Source organism: Periophthalmus magnuspinnatus, chromosome 7, assembly GCF_009829125.3.
Source record: "Periophthalmus magnuspinnatus isolate fPerMag1 chromosome 7, fPerMag1.2.pri, whole genome shotgun sequence".
NCBI classification, from domain to species: domain Eukaryota; kingdom Metazoa; phylum Chordata; class Actinopteri; order Gobiiformes; family Gobiidae; genus Periophthalmus; species Periophthalmus magnuspinnatus.
Genome location: NC_047132.1, coordinates 17,363,439 through 17,381,984, shown reverse-complemented (window position 1 = coordinate 17,381,984; position 18,546 = coordinate 17,363,439). Strand labels below are relative to the sequence as shown.

Here is an 18,546-nt window from a genome sequence, read left to right as displayed (position 1 = left end):
ATGTAGTGTTTTAATGGTGGTTTTGTTATGGAGCAGTGGCCCATGACTGAAGCCTGCAGCTGTAAGTATGTTCTGCTCTGAGTGGAATACTTCGTTTTGTCTTTAATGTGCATGTAGAATATAAGTGAGTTAAAAATAAGCTTTCAAAGACAAAAAAAAAAGAAAAGAAAAAACATTGTAGGAGATAATGGGCCCCGGAGATACTTGAGTTGTACAGGAAGGTTTTATTTGACAAATGTCTGACCAGATGTGTAGGTGTATCTAGTCATCACTACATTTCAGACCTTTTTTTTCTGGTATTGCAATAGCAAATAAATAAAATAAACAAATGTAAATGGGTTCTTTGACTGAGTTTTTTTTTAAATTAGCATATTATAGCAGATGTCAGAGCCAAACTGTACAGCGTCTGGTTGGCCTGTAGGTAGCACTGATGCACTGTACCTGTGGGGGGCCAGGCCTGGTATAAAGGGGCATCATCTGATCACAGAATTAGATGTGCAACCTGGTAGAGGCCAATGGCTGTTGACCGCTCATCTTAAATGGAGTTAATGTGTTAAAAATAAATGATCCGAAGGTCAAATGAACCTCATTGGACTGGATTACAGTGTAAAGAGCTCCTCTGCTGTCGGCTGTGACTTGTGCCATCAGAAGAGGAAGAGGAGGAGGAAGAAGATTGACGAGAGACGCAGCAGCAGCTGGCACAAAATCTGGAGTTTGTCAGAAAAGCTGTTAAATCCAGAAAGTGCCCACACCTTATCCACCTCACATGTCCACCCCAGTGAGGTGCTCATTGACCCCCCTCACCAAACCCCAGGCCTCTGTTGGATGTCCTCAGGTGAGGTGTCCCGTCTGTGTTCTCCAGTCCAGAGGCTGGCCCTACATGCAGCCTCTCTGTACAGACCTGTACAGAGAGGCTGCATGTAACATAAAGGTGAAACACAACCAGGAACACATGGAGCAGGTGACTCTGAAGACCTGTGCTTAGGAGTCAACAAGAAGTGGGTCCATCGAGGACGCAGAACCATCATCATCACCATCCACAAACATCTGGAGAAGCCATGAGAAAGGTGCCACCTTCAGTGTGTTTCCAACACATCATTAGATTAAATAATATATAATGTGTACATGTATATTGGAAAAATGCACTGTTAACATGCTAGTTGTTGTTAGCATTACCTTGATGGTAAAACTCCACTCTGAAAGTTATGAAAAGTGCTTATAAAATGTTCACAGTGAATAATTAGGCTGCTAAAAATACAGTAGATAGCAATGTTATTTAAAATGAACCAGCTCTCATTTTCATGTTTTGAAGACAATAAAAATCAGGTACAGCGCCTGATCAGAATATCAGAATCAGATATTGTTTTTGTACCTTGAGGTTGATCCTTTCCAGCAGTTTCTCCATAGATGTGGGTTTGGGCTGTCGCACTTTCCTTCTCAGAGGAAACACGACTTGAACCCTTTGTCTAAACCAGCATTTATGAACTAGACCAAGGCTGAATCAGGACTAGACCAGAACTAAACCAGAACTAAACCAGAACTAAACTGCAATTACAATTTGACTGTGATTAATCTTTGTAAACACGGTGACCAAACCTAGTGATGTAGCATTATAACGGAACTATAAAAAGATGTGAAAGATACGTCTGATTCATGCACCAAGGACACATAGGTGATTGAGCCCAACGCGACAATACAAGTTAATGAGGCAGGGGCCATTACAACAGCTGGGACGACAGCAGAAGCACGGATTTGTGTGAAACAATCAGGGAGTGAATGGACTGGAAAATATAGTTACGAGTGAGACAAGCGTTTAGAAGACAAATCACTTCCTATCAGTCTCCTCCATCATCCCTCCAGCATTCCTGTGTTTGATTTATAGTTTTGTATCATGTTTGATGACGAGTATTTTACAAGTTATGTGGAGAGTTGTGGTTTATATATAACAGTTTAAGTGTTAGTCTGCAGGTGCACTATTTGACCATGATTAAGTCCTCTTCCTAATACTACTACTGCTACTACTCCCTCCTCTTACTACTACCACCACCATCTACTACTACTCATTACTGTTACTACTACTACTACTACTCCCTACTACTATTACCTCTTATTACCATCTACTACTGCCCCTACTACTACTACTCCTTACTACTGCTACACACTACTATCACCTACTACCACCCTGTACGAAGCAACTACTACTATTACTACTCTCCACCACTACTACCCCCAGTACTATTCTCTACTGCTACTACTGCCCCTTACTACCACCTACTACTACACCCTACTATTACTACTACTACTACTTCCTGCTACTACTGCCTCACCTACTACTGCTCCCTACTACTATTACTACTACACTACTGCCCACTACTACCACTTACTACTACTCCATAAGACTACCACCTACTACTACTCTGTACTACTACTACCACCTACTTCTACCACTTGCTACTATTCCCTACTACTACTACTAGCCACTACGACCATCTACTACTACTCCATACTGCTACTACTACTACTACTACCAACTACTACCAGCTACTACTGCTCCCTCCTCCTCCTCCTCCTACTACTACTACTTGCTACTACTACTACTGCCAACTACTACTCCATACTGCTACTACTACTACTACTACCAACTACTACCAGCTACTACTACTCCCTCCTCCTCCTCCTCCTCCTCCTCCTACTACTACTACTGCCAACTACTACTCCCTACTGCTACTACTACTACTACCAACTACTACCACCTACTATTGCTTTCTACTACTACCTCCTACCACATCCTACTATTACTACTACTACTGCTCCCTACTACTATTACCTCTTATTACCACCTACTACAGCTCCCTACTACTATTACTAGCATACTACTATCCATTTCTACCACTTACTACTACTACTACTACCCTCTAATACTACCACCTATTACTACTTGCTACTTCTCTCCACCACTACTATAACCATTGCCACTGGCAGGCGCTCACAGTGACCTCGCACTATTGTGGAGTAAAAGTCTTCAATCTTATCAAATGAGGCTATTACTTTTCACATCTATAACAACAGTTTTGAAATTATTCATTAAAATAAACTTTTCCCATTTCTCCATAGACTTCAATGAAAAAAGGCTAGATAATACCAATTGTGTCGGGATAAACTATGGAATTTAGTTGATGACACTTAAACATTTACAGGTGATACTTTTTAACAATTTATTGGCTTTTGCAATGAAATTTGAGATATCAGAAGAAGAGGTTTTGAAGAAGAGGATTTGCAAATGTAGTTTTTAGTTGCTATGTGACAAGAGGAGGATGCAGAGGAGAGATGCACATTCCATGCCAATTTTTAATATCTCCATCAGAAAACACTATAAAGCAGCATTTTTGAACTCTGTTTGAGGCAAAGTCTTTGGAGTTGAGTTTGTCCACTCAGCGCAACTTCCCCTGCTCTGTTTTCATTGATGTTTGGTCCAGCGGCCTCCTGCTGGGCCTCAGAGCGGCAGAGGAGGCAAAAGTTTGTGATGGTCCTGCTTTTGTCCTGATGCAGCGTTTTACAGTGAGTCCGATCAAAGAGCAGAGAGAACGAGGGCTGAATACACAAAAGCCCGGCACAGACTGTATAAAGAAGTGGACTAAGGGAGTCTGACGTCACCCATAGCGTTCGGCTCCAGTCAAATGAAGCTCATCGAGGCTCGTGGTTATAGGGGAAAATTTGGAGTCAAGTTCCATATTAGAAATTACAACTGCGAGTATCATAAGAACCAAAGACCCAATACAGAGCAAAGTTGTTGAAGGTTACGCCCCCTCCCACTCGCACCACAGGTTTAGCAGGGAGCGGCCGCTTAGCATTTCTGTCAATCAAATCTGATCTCGGAGAAACAAGATGCCTAATTTGTCTGTTATTAATGTTCATATCTTGATTTACGGTCACAATAGTGAAATAAAAATACCAGGATCATGTCGAGCGGGTCAATATGAACATTTTAAGATGAGTCTGACAGCAGCAGTTACAAAGAGAGGGGCAACAGTTTTCCAATGTAAAGTGAATTGGAGCCAGAGTCAATGCAGCTAGCAGGTTGGCTACGTCCATCTATATATAGAGTCTATGGGGCCAGGGCCATATACATATACACTTCTGCCTCACAGCAAGAGGAGTCCTGTGTGGCAGTTTAACATTTGAATTCATAGCCATGTCGCTTTAACTTTGTCTTGATTTATACAGGGGAACCTAATGAGCACTTAGACTCTCTTTTTCATGGATGCCCTGTTCAAAATACAATACAAACAAAACAAATAAGTACACAAGTCCATATAAAACATTAAAAACAGGTGCAGGTGTGCGTATAAAAGTTTGTTACCAGATTAATAGTGATTGTGGCAGCAAAGTATCCAGTTTTGCGTGACCTTGAAATACATTCAATTTTTGGAAGCAAAACAGCCAAAAGCCCTTTTTCCTGTCACAGTTCTGCTGCAACTAGTCTTATAGTCTTATAGCCTTTAGCCTTATACCGGGGGGGTGTCCAAACTTTTTTTCATTGAAACATATTTGAAGCGGAGAGCCACAAATCAGTGTCGATACAGTGCATTCAACAAAGTCTTGACAGAGCCATTGTATCGTAAATAAGGTTTACGATACAATTTAGGTCTGTGTCACAATGCAATGCGATGTTATTCAGGTTATAGAGGTAGACTCTCTTCAGTTTGGAGTAAAAAATACTTCCTGATCAATTGAGCCAGTTTAGGAGGAGGCATGAGGGCCAACAAAAATTGGTCTGAGGGTCGCATTTGGCCCCTGGGCTGCAGTTTGGACAGCCCTGCCTTATATTGTCGTGTGACCTGGTTTTAAATGTTCCCATATAAATGATTAAAAGGCCCATATTACACTATTTTTTCATATCTATGTTATAATGTTGTTTCTCAATCAAAAACATACCCAGACTTGTGTTTTGTTTCGTTCACACATGTTTAACACACAAACCCTGCATATTTCGGCTGAGTTCTTCTCTCCTTGTGATGTCATGTGGTAATACAGGAAGTGCTCCACTGTGTTTTAAACTCCAGACACCTTCACTTGAATCATCTGGAATTTCCAATCACTACTAAATGAGAGGTAAAAGGGAGCTCTTACCTTGAAAACTACCATTATATGACGTTACAAGTTGTAACGGAGCATTTTCAGCTTTGAAAATGTAGACAGACTAATAATGCAAGATTACTCAAACATGTGTGAATGAAACGGGCATGTTTTTGATCATGTAACAACACTTTAACATGTCTTAAAGCTCTGGAGAGTCAGATTTGCATAATATAGGACCTTCATCAAGCAAGTGAGATATTGCTGCAATCTATGAAGGATTCCCTTATAAATAAATTTCATACAGTGCTGTTCTCTTCAGACGGCGAAGACCAACCAACTTTTCTATAGAGAATGTAGTGATAGGTTTCAAATCAATTCACCAGCATCCAGGGGCTTTGGACTGGGAGGGTAAAGGATACGGTTTACCCAGGGCCCGGTGCAAGGAGGAGCCCTCACAAAGTCTGTAATGAGCATTCTTCATTAGACAACATGTAATGAGAGCTCACTAAGATGATTTGTACCTAGGGCCCAAAATTTCAAGCTACACCCCTGTCAGCACCTGTTCTGACAGCTGTTCCACTTAAATTAAAGAGGAAAGAAAGTTAATGCAGTTTTAATATTCCCTCCTTAAACACAGTTAGCGGGTGGAATCAAATAATGTGGGGCAAAAAAACACTCGTGATGGTGATTTTTTTTTTTTTTTTTTTGGTGGTTTGTTTTGATCCCAAGTACATTCCTGACATCACATTTTGGGCAGCTCCTCCTCTTGCCCCCTCTGTCTTCCTGTCTGCTGTTCTATAGGACACGGTCTCTCTCTGTACATGTTTATAAAGACTAATGCAGCAGGAAGTGTTCTGATCCTGAGGGTTTAACAGTGCAGCGTTTAGACCAGTCAGCAACTCTAACACCACGACCTATGACCTCTTTTCTCATGGATAAGAACAATTTTCTGTTCGTCCGACTTGGATTTCCACAGCGATTCTCATCAAAGTTCAGAATTTGTTACTTTTTTACAAAACAGGACCATGCAGTGTAGGACTAAACGGGTTCTAAACCAGTACTAAATCAAGTCTAACCTAAGTCTAACCCAGGACTAAACCAGGTCTAACCCATGACTAAAACAGGTCTAACCCAGGACTAAACCAGGACTAAACCAGGACTAAACCAGGACTAAACCAGGACTAAACCAGGACTAACCTAGGACTAAAACAGGTCTAACACAGGTCTAACCCAGGACTAAAACAGGTCTTATCCAGGTTTAACCCAGGTCTAATGCAGGACTAAACCAGGTCTAACCTAGGTCTAACCTAGGTCTAACCCAGAAGTAATCCCAGTACCTCTGATTAATGCTATACTAGCACTAGAACTGAGACTAGATACTCTTTTGAACAATACTTGAAAACAATTATATAAACAGGAAAAATGTGGACCCTCTGAATAGTCAAAAATAGTAAAAACAAAAAAGGTAAAAATTGTATAAACAAAATGTTATGATTTTGTGCTGAAAATCACATTCTGTCTTAAAAATCGGTGCCAAAATCAGTACCCAGCCTGTTTCTTAGAGTCAAAATCGTGTTTGAAATGTTAGTATCATGACAACATTAATTCCAGTTTCGAATATTACACGTTTTGGGAAAGTCCATTCTTCCTGACAACTCCCACAGTTGTGAGACTATCCCATTGCACATCCTGCTGTTTTGTGTGAGTCCAGGCTCTCTTTGATTTCATTAGTTCCAGATTCTGATCCGTGGGCTGAGAGAAAACCCCAGCATCATGTAAAGCTTCTTTGTGTCCGAGTCTGGTCCATTGTCCTTCTCCAGGCTCCAGTTTACAGTCCGCTCTTCTGTCCCCTGTGCTGTGAGCTCAGCCTTCATCTGGACAGCCCACAGAGAGGACCATCTCCAGATGCCCAGACGTCTCACACTCAAGTCACAACACGTCTTTATACTGAGAGAAAATGGGTTGTAGATAGAACTTTCTTGTACCAGACGACTTAACGCCATAATGTCCAACTTTTTACCCCCAAAAGACTAAAATGAAAGGCGTTTTTCAATTTGTTTGTGTCACAATTGCACTGATGAACATAGAGATATTAATCCTTACTCTGAGTGGGCTTGCATCTCCACAAACCTTACTCTTACTTGGTCTGAAGGAGGGCCTCAACCTGCATGTTTCCAGAGTGGCATAAACTGTATCTATAGAACATGAGACAAACTCTGCACACTTATCCCCAAACTGCATTTAATGTGACAATTTCACGATGCAAGTTGATATTATTGGTGTATCGTTTTAGTTCTGTATTAATTCAATAGTTCAATAACGATGGATGGATGATGGATGTCCAAACCATAAGTGAAAATGAAGTAATGTTCATGAATGTGGGTGAAAGGTGCCATCTGCTGGACATTTTTCATACTTTTTATTGTTTCCATTGCAACGATCCAAATGTTGAGGCAAATATAACCAAATATCTTTCAATGTTGTATGTGTTGTTATATACATTACTATTTATGTGTATCTGAATTATTGTCATTTAATACAAACATAACACCACTGCAGTAAAAATTTAAGTTTGGATTTATTACATGCTTTGACAAGATTATTTTCTTTAATATCAATATAAAATGCATACTTCCTTCAGCCATAGAAGTAGCGTACAATCATGCAATGTAAAGTGTATTTCAGCGTGTTCATGCCAGTTCAAATACATATTATTGTTATTACTTTCATTCAATCTAAATAAAGCTTAAATCTCAACTGTCATTATTTACATTATATTGTAAATGTGTTATTTACAATAATTGTCATTTAAAATTAGCATCGTAAATTAAGAAAAGTTGCTGGTGTATAAGGCTCATTAACAAACAAAGGATCCTAGCCCAAATTCAGACCTGAATCATTCAGTTTCGAGCACCACAAGGGTTTTAGTCCAGACTTAGAGAAGAAGTATCAGAGATGTTGTTGCAGCCACAGAACCATGTTGAGGAAGCAGTCTGTCTGAGTGTCCACACGAGACAGAGAGTGGCCGTCTTCAGGGAACCATAACAGCCTATGGACAAGAACAAATAATCTTACACTTTTTAAATATTTCAAATATCTTTATTTAATCTTAAACCAGAAGTATATTGTATATTCTATGTTTCAGAAGTTATCTAGCAAATGTGTTGGACTAAGATTTCACTGAAATAAAGTAGAGAGGAAACAAAAAACATCCAGAAAAATAATAGTAAAAAGGCTCAAACTTGAAGTAGAACTTTTTTAGAACAGTGCTTATTTATACATATCATACATCATGGTCCATGTATGGCCTCCCTACACTTGGATTTGGTGTTGGTACACTATCAGCACTGGATATGAACTATAGGGGAAAAACAGAATAACCAAACCGGTTGTTACCTGACAGTCCTCCCCCTGCTCTTCAGAGCTCTGTACAGCTCCAGGCCCTGGTGAGGAGACACTCTACGGTCTCTTCCCCCCAGCATCAGCAGCAAGGCACACTTCATCTAAACACAAGTGCATCAGTGTGGACATCATCTGTTACTACTCAATCTCAAGCATATACATCTATACAGGCAAAGCATTTTATCCAACCGTATGAACTAAGTCCCTCTAGATGTAAAAAAAAAAGTTAACGTTGTGAAGTTACTGGTATGATTGTAAAAGGTCACATTTCATGAGTATTAAACACACATCAGGTTTTCCTGATTACAATGACATTTTATGAATTAGCAGTAGTGTCTGACCTTTGCGGCGTGTGTGATGGGTGACCTCTCCAACATGGTGGCCAGAGCTTCAGCTGTTGGAATCTGCTCATAGGAGAAATGCATACCCACACTGCTGTATCTCCTATACAGAGAGATACTTCTAGGTAAAAATACAATAATAAAATCATTACAAAGTATTCTCTATATACAGTATTACCAGTCAATGATGTCGCTGGTCCCCAAGAGAGTGGCCGCGTTCACCACAGGATTCCTCACTGCACATGCTCTGTAGACATCTGGGAACTGGCCAATCAGGTGACAGGACAGAAACCCACCGTGTGACCCCCCAAAAACCGCCAACCGCTCAGGGTCAAGGGTCGTGTCAGTCTGGAGAGCAAACTGAACGGCTCTCTGTGAAAAAAAGAGGTAAATAGCAAAAGTTAGACGAAAAGCTATTATTCAAGTTAAAAGATTACAGAAAATATAAGCATACTATCATACTTGTACATCTTTGACATCTTGTTGACCAATTTGGCCAATCAGAGACAAGATGCTGTCCTGGCCAAACCCTGTGGACCCTCTGTAGTTCACTGAAAAACAAAATGAAATAAGTTACCCATTGAAATATATCATCATAGTGTAGAATTCTATGTTTTTCCTCTATGGACTGAAATGAGAAAATATAAATTAAAAGTATTGTAGCATTCTGGTGTAAGGAAACATCTGGTTGTTCATTTTCTTCTGGTTGTTCATTTTCTGAGCACAAGGGCTACTGTAGGTACATTAACAACACATAAACAGTTACAAGAACGACAAAAGGTTGAAAGGCCGAACCAACAAAATATCAGATCATTACAGTATCTTATAACAAGAATCTGAAGTAATATGTATTTATAGAAACACATGATCTTATTAAAAACACATAGAAACAGACTAATCTTAATCATATTTGCTGTACAGCTTTTGCTCACCCATTAAAACAGCAAGTCCCAGTTGAACCAGAGCAGCTGTGGTAATGTTCCACTCAGCAGGAAACTGAGAATGAGGGCCTCCTACACAAAAATCATATCATATACACGTAAATAATTATAAGTGGTTATGTTCTGTGATCATAATTGGATATATAACTTTGATAAAAAATAATTACCATGAATGAAGACAGCTAGAGGTAGTTTGGTTTTGCTCTGAGTGGGCAGTTTCACCAAAATGGCACCAAAATCTAGACCAGCTGCAATGACACATCACAGAAGATTTAAAAAACAGATGCAAGAAAGAGTAGCTGGTAAAAAACAACAACAAAACAGTTAAAAAGTTACTGTATTTGGCATTGTCCTCTTCTGCTGAGGGTCGGACATCCATGACAGTCCAGGAGAAGTCAAATGTGCACAGAGGCGGCTGGAGAGTTTTCCAAGAGACACTGTGTCCTCCAGAGGGCAAGAATCCTACTCTCTGTCAATGACAACAGTTCAAAAGTTCAAAATATTTAACACAATTCTGAACGCTGAGCCTGACTAGGACTTAGATGGGAGACCGCTGGGAATAAACGTTGTTGTGTCCTTAGGCAAGGCACTTCACCCACATTGCCTAGTATGAATCATGGAAGTATAATAAGGTTTAGAGGATGAACCAAAGATGGCTTGTATTGTTTTCAACGGCCTGTGCTCATTGATGCAAAACTAACTAAATTAAATAAGCAACGCTAATGTTATTCTTATCATCTTTAGTATAGCTGTTTGACCTGTAGAGCTGAACATTCTAGTTAAGTGTCCCTATAGTTGCCGGTTATGCCCTGCCTCCAAGAAAAGTTGCGAGTCAGGTTTGTGTAGAGGCGAGAGGCTTAAGCAGTATTTTAGCTACATGGTAACTGCAATATAATCATCTAATACAATACGATATTTGTAAGTATGGTATGTGTAATGAACAGTATTAGTGATACCAGTGTGGGCGGAGTGTTCGGGCTGGAGCAGCAGACCACCATCAGGTTTCTGTGGATGGTCAGGAGCCTCCAGGAGCCAAACACCCTCAAACCATCACAGACATCTGTGAATAAACATAAACAAGGGTGTTTAATTAGTTATGGTTCATGTTAATTAAATCTGTTAAAGGAGACATATCATGAAAAAACTACATCAGTGAGTTTTTAAACATGCTCTAACAGTGTTCCTTCATAATTATCTCGCTCAGTCGTATTTTGATTGATTCATGCATTTGAGTAATTCTGTAGTGTCTTGAATTCAAAGCTCCTGTCCTCACCTACCCCGTATCTCCATATCTACTTATGTTATACTTCAAAACTAAATATCCATAAAATCACAAAATGTAGAATAGTAACACATCACACACACATCAAAATGTGGTCTACTTTTTCAAGGTATCCAAAGTTTTAGTTGCATGTAAACACTGGAACTGTGCTTGTACAATATTAATTAGATTTGTCAAAGAGGCACAGTCTCAAAATAATGGTATAAAGTCAACTGTATATTATTGTACAGGGCACCAGATAATGTTGTACCTTTATGTTGGGTCGGTTCCTGTTCATGATTAAGATGAGGAGGAGGAGGATGAGGAGGAGCAGGGTGAGGGGAAGGAGGAGGAGGAAGAGGAGGGTCAGGTAAAACAGAAGACGTCGCAGAAAGAGGAGGAGAGAGTGGAGAGAGAGGGAGAGAAGACGGAGGTGAAGGAAAGAAGGAGCTAGGGGGGAAGGGAAGAGAGTTAGGAGATGGAGGAGGTGGGAAGGAGGAGAAGCTGAGGGACAAGGACAGATGAGACGAGGAGTTAGAGGAAGGCAGATGAGACGAGGAGTTAGAGGAAGACGGAGGAGACGAGTTAGGCGAGGACAGAGGAGCTAAGGGAGGAGGCTTACTATCAGAGAGACAGGAGACACTCTTGTTCTGTCTGTCCACCACAAATATGTCCTAGAGGAGAGGAAGACAACATGTCGACAGAAAGTTTAAGGAACCATATGTTACAATACTGATATTAACTGTTCTGATTTATGCTTAATTACAAACACATTGGACATGATATTCAAGTTGTTTGAATGTTATTTATTATTAAATGCAATTTGGTATTTTGGTTCAGAAAGCAGATTGAACCTCTCATTTGGGTTCCCAGTTTTAATGCTGTAACCAAAAAGTTGGTTTAAACTAAAAGAATTCTCTCTGATCTGAATTGTCATGGTTTGTCCATATAGAATGAGGAAAACTTGTATGTGTCTTCTATCTGCAGGTTTTTGCACTGGCAACTCAGGTTCAGTTGTGATTGCAGTGCATTTTTTTTAAACTGTAAAAAAGCAGACTATAAACAAGTCCTTCTTATGCCACATTACTATTCTAAACATTGTAATAAAGGCATTATCATCAGGCGTACTTATGAATCTTCTGCTAATGAATTAACCTAAAAACAATGTTAGCTCTCAATTATCACAATCAAATAAAAGCAATCAAATGAATTCAATAATTTGGCTATGAAAACTAACAATATGGTACAATATGTGACTGGAATAAAAATCAGTTATAGAACAATAAAAGTACTTAATCGTACCTTCCAGTTTTTGTGAGCGCTGCTGAAGACTATTCTCTGACTGTCCTCAGACCAGCAGCAGGAGGGCAGTGACTCGTACACTCCAGCGAATCCACCTACAATGTATTCAGGACATATTAAGTGTTTTATTATGAATACATGAAAGCAGTACACTGTATCCACACCAAGTGTAGATGTAGGATTTAAAGAGAAAAACAAACTGTGTTCTGATTCTGACTCTCTGATGGCAATAAGCTATTTGGGTGATAATGTCATATTGTGATTTTCAAATTTTCTGTTTAATAGACTCTAGACTTAAACACAAACACTTTTTCCCATGTACTTATTCTACTGCACAGCCTCTGTAAGTTGAGTTACAGGTGGTTTTAACCAATCACACTCAGAACTGAACTTTCTGAAGAAGCAGATATTAAGATACTAAATGTACATGAATCATGATCTGTCTCAAAGAAAATCTGTTGTTTTTTTGTTTTTGTTTTGCATATTGCCAACCACTAGATGTCTTTCTTTTTTTTTTTTTTTTTAATTCTTAAGATGCTACAGACCAGTGTCTTCTCCATTCTGCACTCTGTGGACGACGTCAATAAGGGTGGAGATTTTTTTGCTCTTCAAGTCTAACTGTAACAAACAAAATCACAAATGTATATAAATGTGATATTGGTAATCACTGAAGGTACAGTATGTAACTTTCTGGAGGTCACCTGCATGATTCCATGGAAATAGAAAGTTAAAACCAAACTTCAGAACATTCTCCAGGGAGATAGATTTAATGCCCTACTGTTGAAGATTATAGCCAATCAATGGAAACAAGCAGGAGCAAGCAAGTCAGTTTGTGGTGATGTCAGCCCACTCACGGTAAGAACGCATGTTTTTCAGTGCAATAAACATAATCAACCTAAAAAGTTACATACTGTGGTTTTATTATTACATTACATATGCAGTTACCAGTTGCATCTTGAGGCACTGAGCGTGAGGCCCGAACATTTTTCCCTGCAGAAAAGCTAAAGCTGATCCATCTGGACTGAGACGAGGACTCAACACGGACACGTTCTCCTCTGACAGACGCTCTGAAAGAAAAGCAGAAAATAGAATTGAGGCAAAAGTACTTTCTATTATGTCTTAGAACAGTAATTTCTACTTTTCAGTATTTTATATACTTTTTTTTTAACTACAATGTAATTTTAAAAGAATAAAGCTCAGGATTGAACATCTAAAATCGGACGATAATCACCATGGTTTTTTTTTGATTAGCCAAAACAATATTAAAAAGACAATGAAACCTCATAATACGTTTCAATGAACGCGAAGTTTAGTATTTAGCATCTTAAAATCTGCATTGGTTAACATTAGGGCTAAGTGAAAATTCTGATTGTGTGCGGAAAAAACAACTCCAAGTTCTATTGACATTAATAGTCAGAAAACACCACAACAATTAAGTCTCTTCTATTTATCTGGGTATTACTTACTATTGAACTTATTGAAAACACTTTAAACAAACAAGAACACTGGAGTGGGGAGTCGATATAGCCCACAGTGTATATAAAGTAATTTATTAGAAGTTAATTCTCACCACAATTTCCTTCCAAATCGATCCGAAACAAAGCAGACCTGCACATTGTCAAACAGGATTCAGAAGTAGTGTAATTTATGGTGTATAATATTAAAATCCATGGTGCTGTTGTTTACCTGCGGTTAGTGCAGAAATTAAGTCCCAGTCTGTAGGGCTCATGAAACCAGCCAACGAAGAAAACGCTCTCACCGTCCAAAGACCACAGTGCCTACAGACGGAGTTTAAACAAATACATCATATTAGTTTAGTCTATACAGTTTCTTTCTTCTCTCTATAGTGGTTAGTGTTTCCACTAGATGTTAGACCCAGGCCTTGAGCAGTATCAGCACCTACCTCATCAAATACAAAGAAACACACACATTATGTCACAGCCTGTAACATGGTGTAACCCAAACCCTTTAAACTTAAACCTAAGCCTGAGCCAATGTGATTACATGTTAATACAGGTTGTTAAGGGAGTCTGTTGTACTGTACTTGATGAGGTACATGGATCATGTTCAGTGTAAAGTAAACTGGTGCACAGACCTGTCCAGGTGAGACCTGGTCTGGAGCTCCCTGCAGCACGGAGTGTGTCCCTGTCCTCAGGTCCACACAGCAGAGCACAGGGGAACTCTTCTGGGACAGAGCCTCTCCCCAGTCCTCACGGTACACACTGCGATCCTGGGAACAGACAACACTGAACAATTATTTACCTGCAAACTCCAGAACTATTTTTCCCAATGTCCTGACCTTCCTTTACTCATTTGAACAACATGCTGTTTTAGTCATATAATCCCCATCCTACTCTTACAATTAGTGTAAGAGCTCCTTTCCTCCAATGACATGTGATTAACAACGTCAAATGATCACCTTCACATCTCCAGATGAGGCGTTTGGCGATTCAGTTTTTTTCTCAGCGATGTACAACAGTTTGTTTTCACATCGTGACCAGGACAGACAGCTAAAGTATGCTAGAAATATACAACAATTATTATTACTATTAATAACTTTTTTAGTTAGCTTGGAATTCCGTATGAAGAAAAATCATCATTTTCTCACCATCATCATAGATGCGTCCATGTTTGTTGAGAGCTGTGAGGTTCAGGCACTTTCTCAAGCCACGTTCGTCCCAAACCTAAAAAAAAATAATTATATAAGCCATGTAACTCTTTCTAATTATTTTGATTAAACTGATTTTTACCTCGAGAATCTGGTGTCCACTTGTGTCTTTGATAACTGCTCTGAGGCCTTGGACGGGAGAGAATGAACTGAGACATCTGAGGAAGAAAAAAAACACATAACTACCATTTTATCGAAAAACATGCCATTTACATTCCTAGTTGGGACTATTCTGGTTTGGACACTTCAGATATGTCCTTGCCCCTGATATCTGCAGAACAATAATGGTATTAAACTTGTTTTAATCACTGCCTTCTCCATCTGAAGGATTATTGTCTAAGATTAAGCTATGCACAATGATTTTCAACTTCTTCTTCAAGAATAAGTTGAGGTTTTGTAATGCAATGGAAAGATGTTTATCACTTACAGAGCAATTATAATACTTGAATAGTTACTTCAGTATTGATTTTTTTTTTTTATACCACAAGCTTGTCTCAAGGAAGATACTATTGCTTTGCCTGGAATATTCTACAGTATGGCATTAAATGCATCTACTTCTATGAAAATAAGCAGGCAGTGCTGTCAGGGCAAGTTATGGGACAGCTCTGCGGAGAGGTGACCCCATACAGAAAAAGGATGTATGTTTTTCAAGGTATTATTGGGCTCTAAAAACACCTGCAATTGAATAAATGCTAAACAGATATGTTTAATGCCATATTGTGGAACATTTGAGGCAAAGCAAAAAAATCTCCATGGAGACAAAACAGGTAACAGACTCTCCACCTGAATAAATTGTAATAAGATGTACATGGTATGATTTGTATATTGTATTTCTCAACACTTGTTCATAGGAGATGGGTTTGTTTCATTCACTCTGTTGCATTTGACCCACTTCATTCATTCATTATTAGGATTTAGCATTATTATAGTGTTGCATACTATTACAGAACATTTGACTCACAGACATACAGCACACACGTTACTTTGTCACACACTGAAATAGTTGTGACAAAGTAAAGTGCTGCTGAAACTCACTCTGCATTGAGAGGAACAGCAGGTCCTGGAGGGAGGACAGACTGGATGTTTTGCTTCTCTTCTATGACCAAGGTCCACCTCTGACAGAACCTGAGTCTGGAACCACGGACCAGCTCGTTCTGAGTCCACTCTGTACAAGACACATGATACTATAAAATATCAGCTGTAAAGGGTTAGTGTGCATCGGTTTGCATTAAGGCTGTTTTTGCACAATTATAACCATTATAGTTATTATTTAGAAGTTAAGACCTGTCACTCATTCCTGCATATTCTGCCTGGCATATTTAATGGACTTCTTTAATATAACTGTAGATGTAGAATGTCTTGATATTATTCGCATTTTCATTAGTTTTATCCACATATCTCCACTCAAACACGGTTACAGTGTGGGACTTTGGTGGGACTTGAGTGTTTGGGCAGTGTCTGTCTCACCTGTGTTGACGTCGTACAGCGTCTGTCCGTTCAGCTTTTGCTCTTTGACGTGCGCTCGAACCGGGACCGCGAGCGCGCACAGATCCGAGTACAGTCCCGTTATTCTCGCAGGGTCCATTACGCACACACACACTCTCCCATGCACACACACGGACCTCCAAATCACCCCGTTTTAGCCGCAAGGAGGTGCAGCTCGGATTACGACTCTTGCAAGAAGGCAGCGCGTTTGACAAGAATCTCCTGGCGATTGCATTGGCCTTCTTCAGAACAGCTCTGAACATAAGTTATTCGTGTGAAAATCTAACGGTCTCCATTCACACGAGTTAATAATTCATTTGGACTGCTCCTCTGAAGTTGCATAAACGCGCTCGAAGTATGGCCCACGGTGCGAGTTCGTCCATGTTGAATGGACTGTACCACAGGCCCTAAAAATAGGGGTGTAATTCTGTCACAAGTCCAACAGATGGTGTTGTTTTACCAAGCGCTAAAGGAATCCTCTTCTCTACATTCTTCAACTGTCTTACCTTGGCTGGGTGTTTCAAGCCAGGCCGGGGCAAGGCAGGGGCTACTTACCAGCATCTTTCTACACATATTCAACTTATACACGCGGCACGATATCAGAGCGCTTTACCATTCACCACACACAACACACCCTGGGACGCACAGGGCTCACTGTGAGATCAATTCAAACTCTTTCAGCTAGAGAACAAATAGGCTGCCTTTCCCTCTTCGCGTAATCGATACAATTTGAAGCGCATTCGCTGAGCTCCAGTGGAGTTTGTACAAACACAGTAGCCGATCCGACGTAGTGAGTTCGAATCTCACCTGAAGCAGAGATTTAATTTAAGATAGTCTGACTCTTCTGTAAGTACCTCATGGTATCGAACATCCATAATTTAAAAATATATCTTTCTTTAAATGTAAGACACAAAATTGATGGGCATGCTCTGTGCTCCCTGAGCCTGGTGCCCATAAATGTGACGGTTCCCGCTCTCGCTCTGAATGTTCACTGCACAATAAATGGGGCATTGATGGTCCTTATTTATGTCCCAAACACTATGTCCCACCTTGCTTGATTACTGTTAGGCCTACTTTGTGTGCTCCAGTGGCGCAATCGGTCAGCGCGCGGTACTTATAAGACAGTAACCTGCAGAGTGATGCCGAGGTTGTGAGTTCGAGCCTCACCTGGAGCAAGTATTTGTTTAAGTAAACCTGACAGTCCACAACTTGTGAAAGCTGGGCATCAATTCGTCTCCCAATATCAAGCATCCATTCCATACTGCATCACCCCCCGAAGACCTATGGCATCGTAAGATCTCATGAAGTAGTTTTAACATTCTACATTTATCTGATTAGTATGTCATTAGCGTGCGGTACTTAAAAGTCAGTAACGAGTGATGCCGAGGTTGTGAGTTCGAGCCTAACCTGGTTCAAGTCTTCATATGTCAAAAGTGGAACGTAAAATAATGGTTAGATGAAAAAGTAAAATAAAATATATCTGTAAGAAACCTCTACGGGACAATTGCTCCTCAAAATAAGGCTCTTCAGTTAGCAGTGAGGTAGACTATGCATGTCTAAAATGAGTGAAGTCAACTAGACTATATATGTACAAGGTGTATTTCATTTTTTATTGATTCAAGTTGCAGTCATTTTCCACATTTTCTGTCCATCTGAAAACTAGACAGAGTAAATAGCACCACAGCACCATCCCAGATTTTAATAAATTAGGAGTAAAACACACTTCTCTCCAAAACAATGGTTAAAACTGGATATCTTTTCTCATAAATTCATCTGAGTACAAAGAATATAGCTCCTTAAACCATTGGGAGTCTCCTATAGATATTATTTATTTAAAAAGTTAAATAAACTATCACACCACACTTCATTTTTGGCAGATTAAATCATGGCTCTGGTTTGAGATAGTCTGAAAAGACTTGAAAATATAATGTAGTCTCTAGAGCAGTGTTTCCTAGCTGGTTTGTCAATGGGGCAAAACATAACTTAATCTTTTGGGTAACACTAAACAGCAATTTTCTATCACTGTGAGAGCACATAGGCCCTTGTCCCTCGAGTACTAAAGGTTTC

The 18,546-nt window shown here is 39.7% G+C and overlaps 2 protein-coding genes and 1 non-coding gene across 3 annotated transcripts in view; 2 read left to right on the top strand and 1 right to left on the bottom strand.

Moving 5' to 3' along the window:
- Window positions 1–18,546, top strand: part of si:dkey-20d21.12 (uncharacterized protein LOC556245 homolog) — a 146,901-nt gene that overhangs the window by 92,955 nt on the left and 35,400 nt on the right. The window lies entirely within an intron of this gene.
- On the bottom strand, window positions 7,641–16,888 carry zgc:136971 (S9 family peptidase). The gene is made up of 21 exons (XM_033970190.2): window positions 16,462–16,888; window positions 16,030–16,159; window positions 15,077–15,152; window positions 14,935–15,010; window positions 14,746–14,846; window positions 14,422–14,556; window positions 14,013–14,104; window positions 13,897–13,934; window positions 13,272–13,393; window positions 12,872–12,944; window positions 12,327–12,421; window positions 11,647–11,698; window positions 10,720–10,823; window positions 10,100–10,232; window positions 9,931–10,011; window positions 9,755–9,835; window positions 9,285–9,373; window positions 9,001–9,194; window positions 8,823–8,925; window positions 8,476–8,582; window positions 7,641–8,128 (listed from the first exon to the last, which is right to left on the bottom strand). The coding sequence occupies exons 1-21, from the start codon at window positions 16,577–16,579 to the stop codon at window positions 8,029–8,031; spliced, it is 2,100 nt and encodes a 699-aa protein (XP_033826081.1). The 5' UTR covers window positions 16,580–16,888; the 3' UTR covers window positions 7,641–8,028.
- On the top strand, window positions 17,561–17,654 carry trnai-uau (transfer RNA isoleucine (anticodon UAU)). The gene is made up of 2 exons: window positions 17,561–17,598; window positions 17,619–17,654. It is a non-coding gene; the product is annotated as a tRNA-Ile (tRNA).

Excerpts from the sequence above, each read along its gene's own strand:
- zgc:136971 (XM_033970190.2), bottom strand. The coding sequence starts at position 16,579 with ATGGACCCTGCGAGAATAACGGGACTGTACTCGGATCTGTGCGCGCTC. Across the intron at positions 14,847-14,934 it reads TGGACGCATCTATGATGATG|CATACTTTAGCTGTCTGTCC; the intron begins GTGAGAAAATGA and ends GTATATTTCTAG. Across the intron at positions 10,824-11,646 it reads TGTCTCCTGTCTCTCTGATA|ATGTCTGTGATGGTTTGAGG; the intron begins GTAAGCCTCCTC and ends GTTTATTCACAG.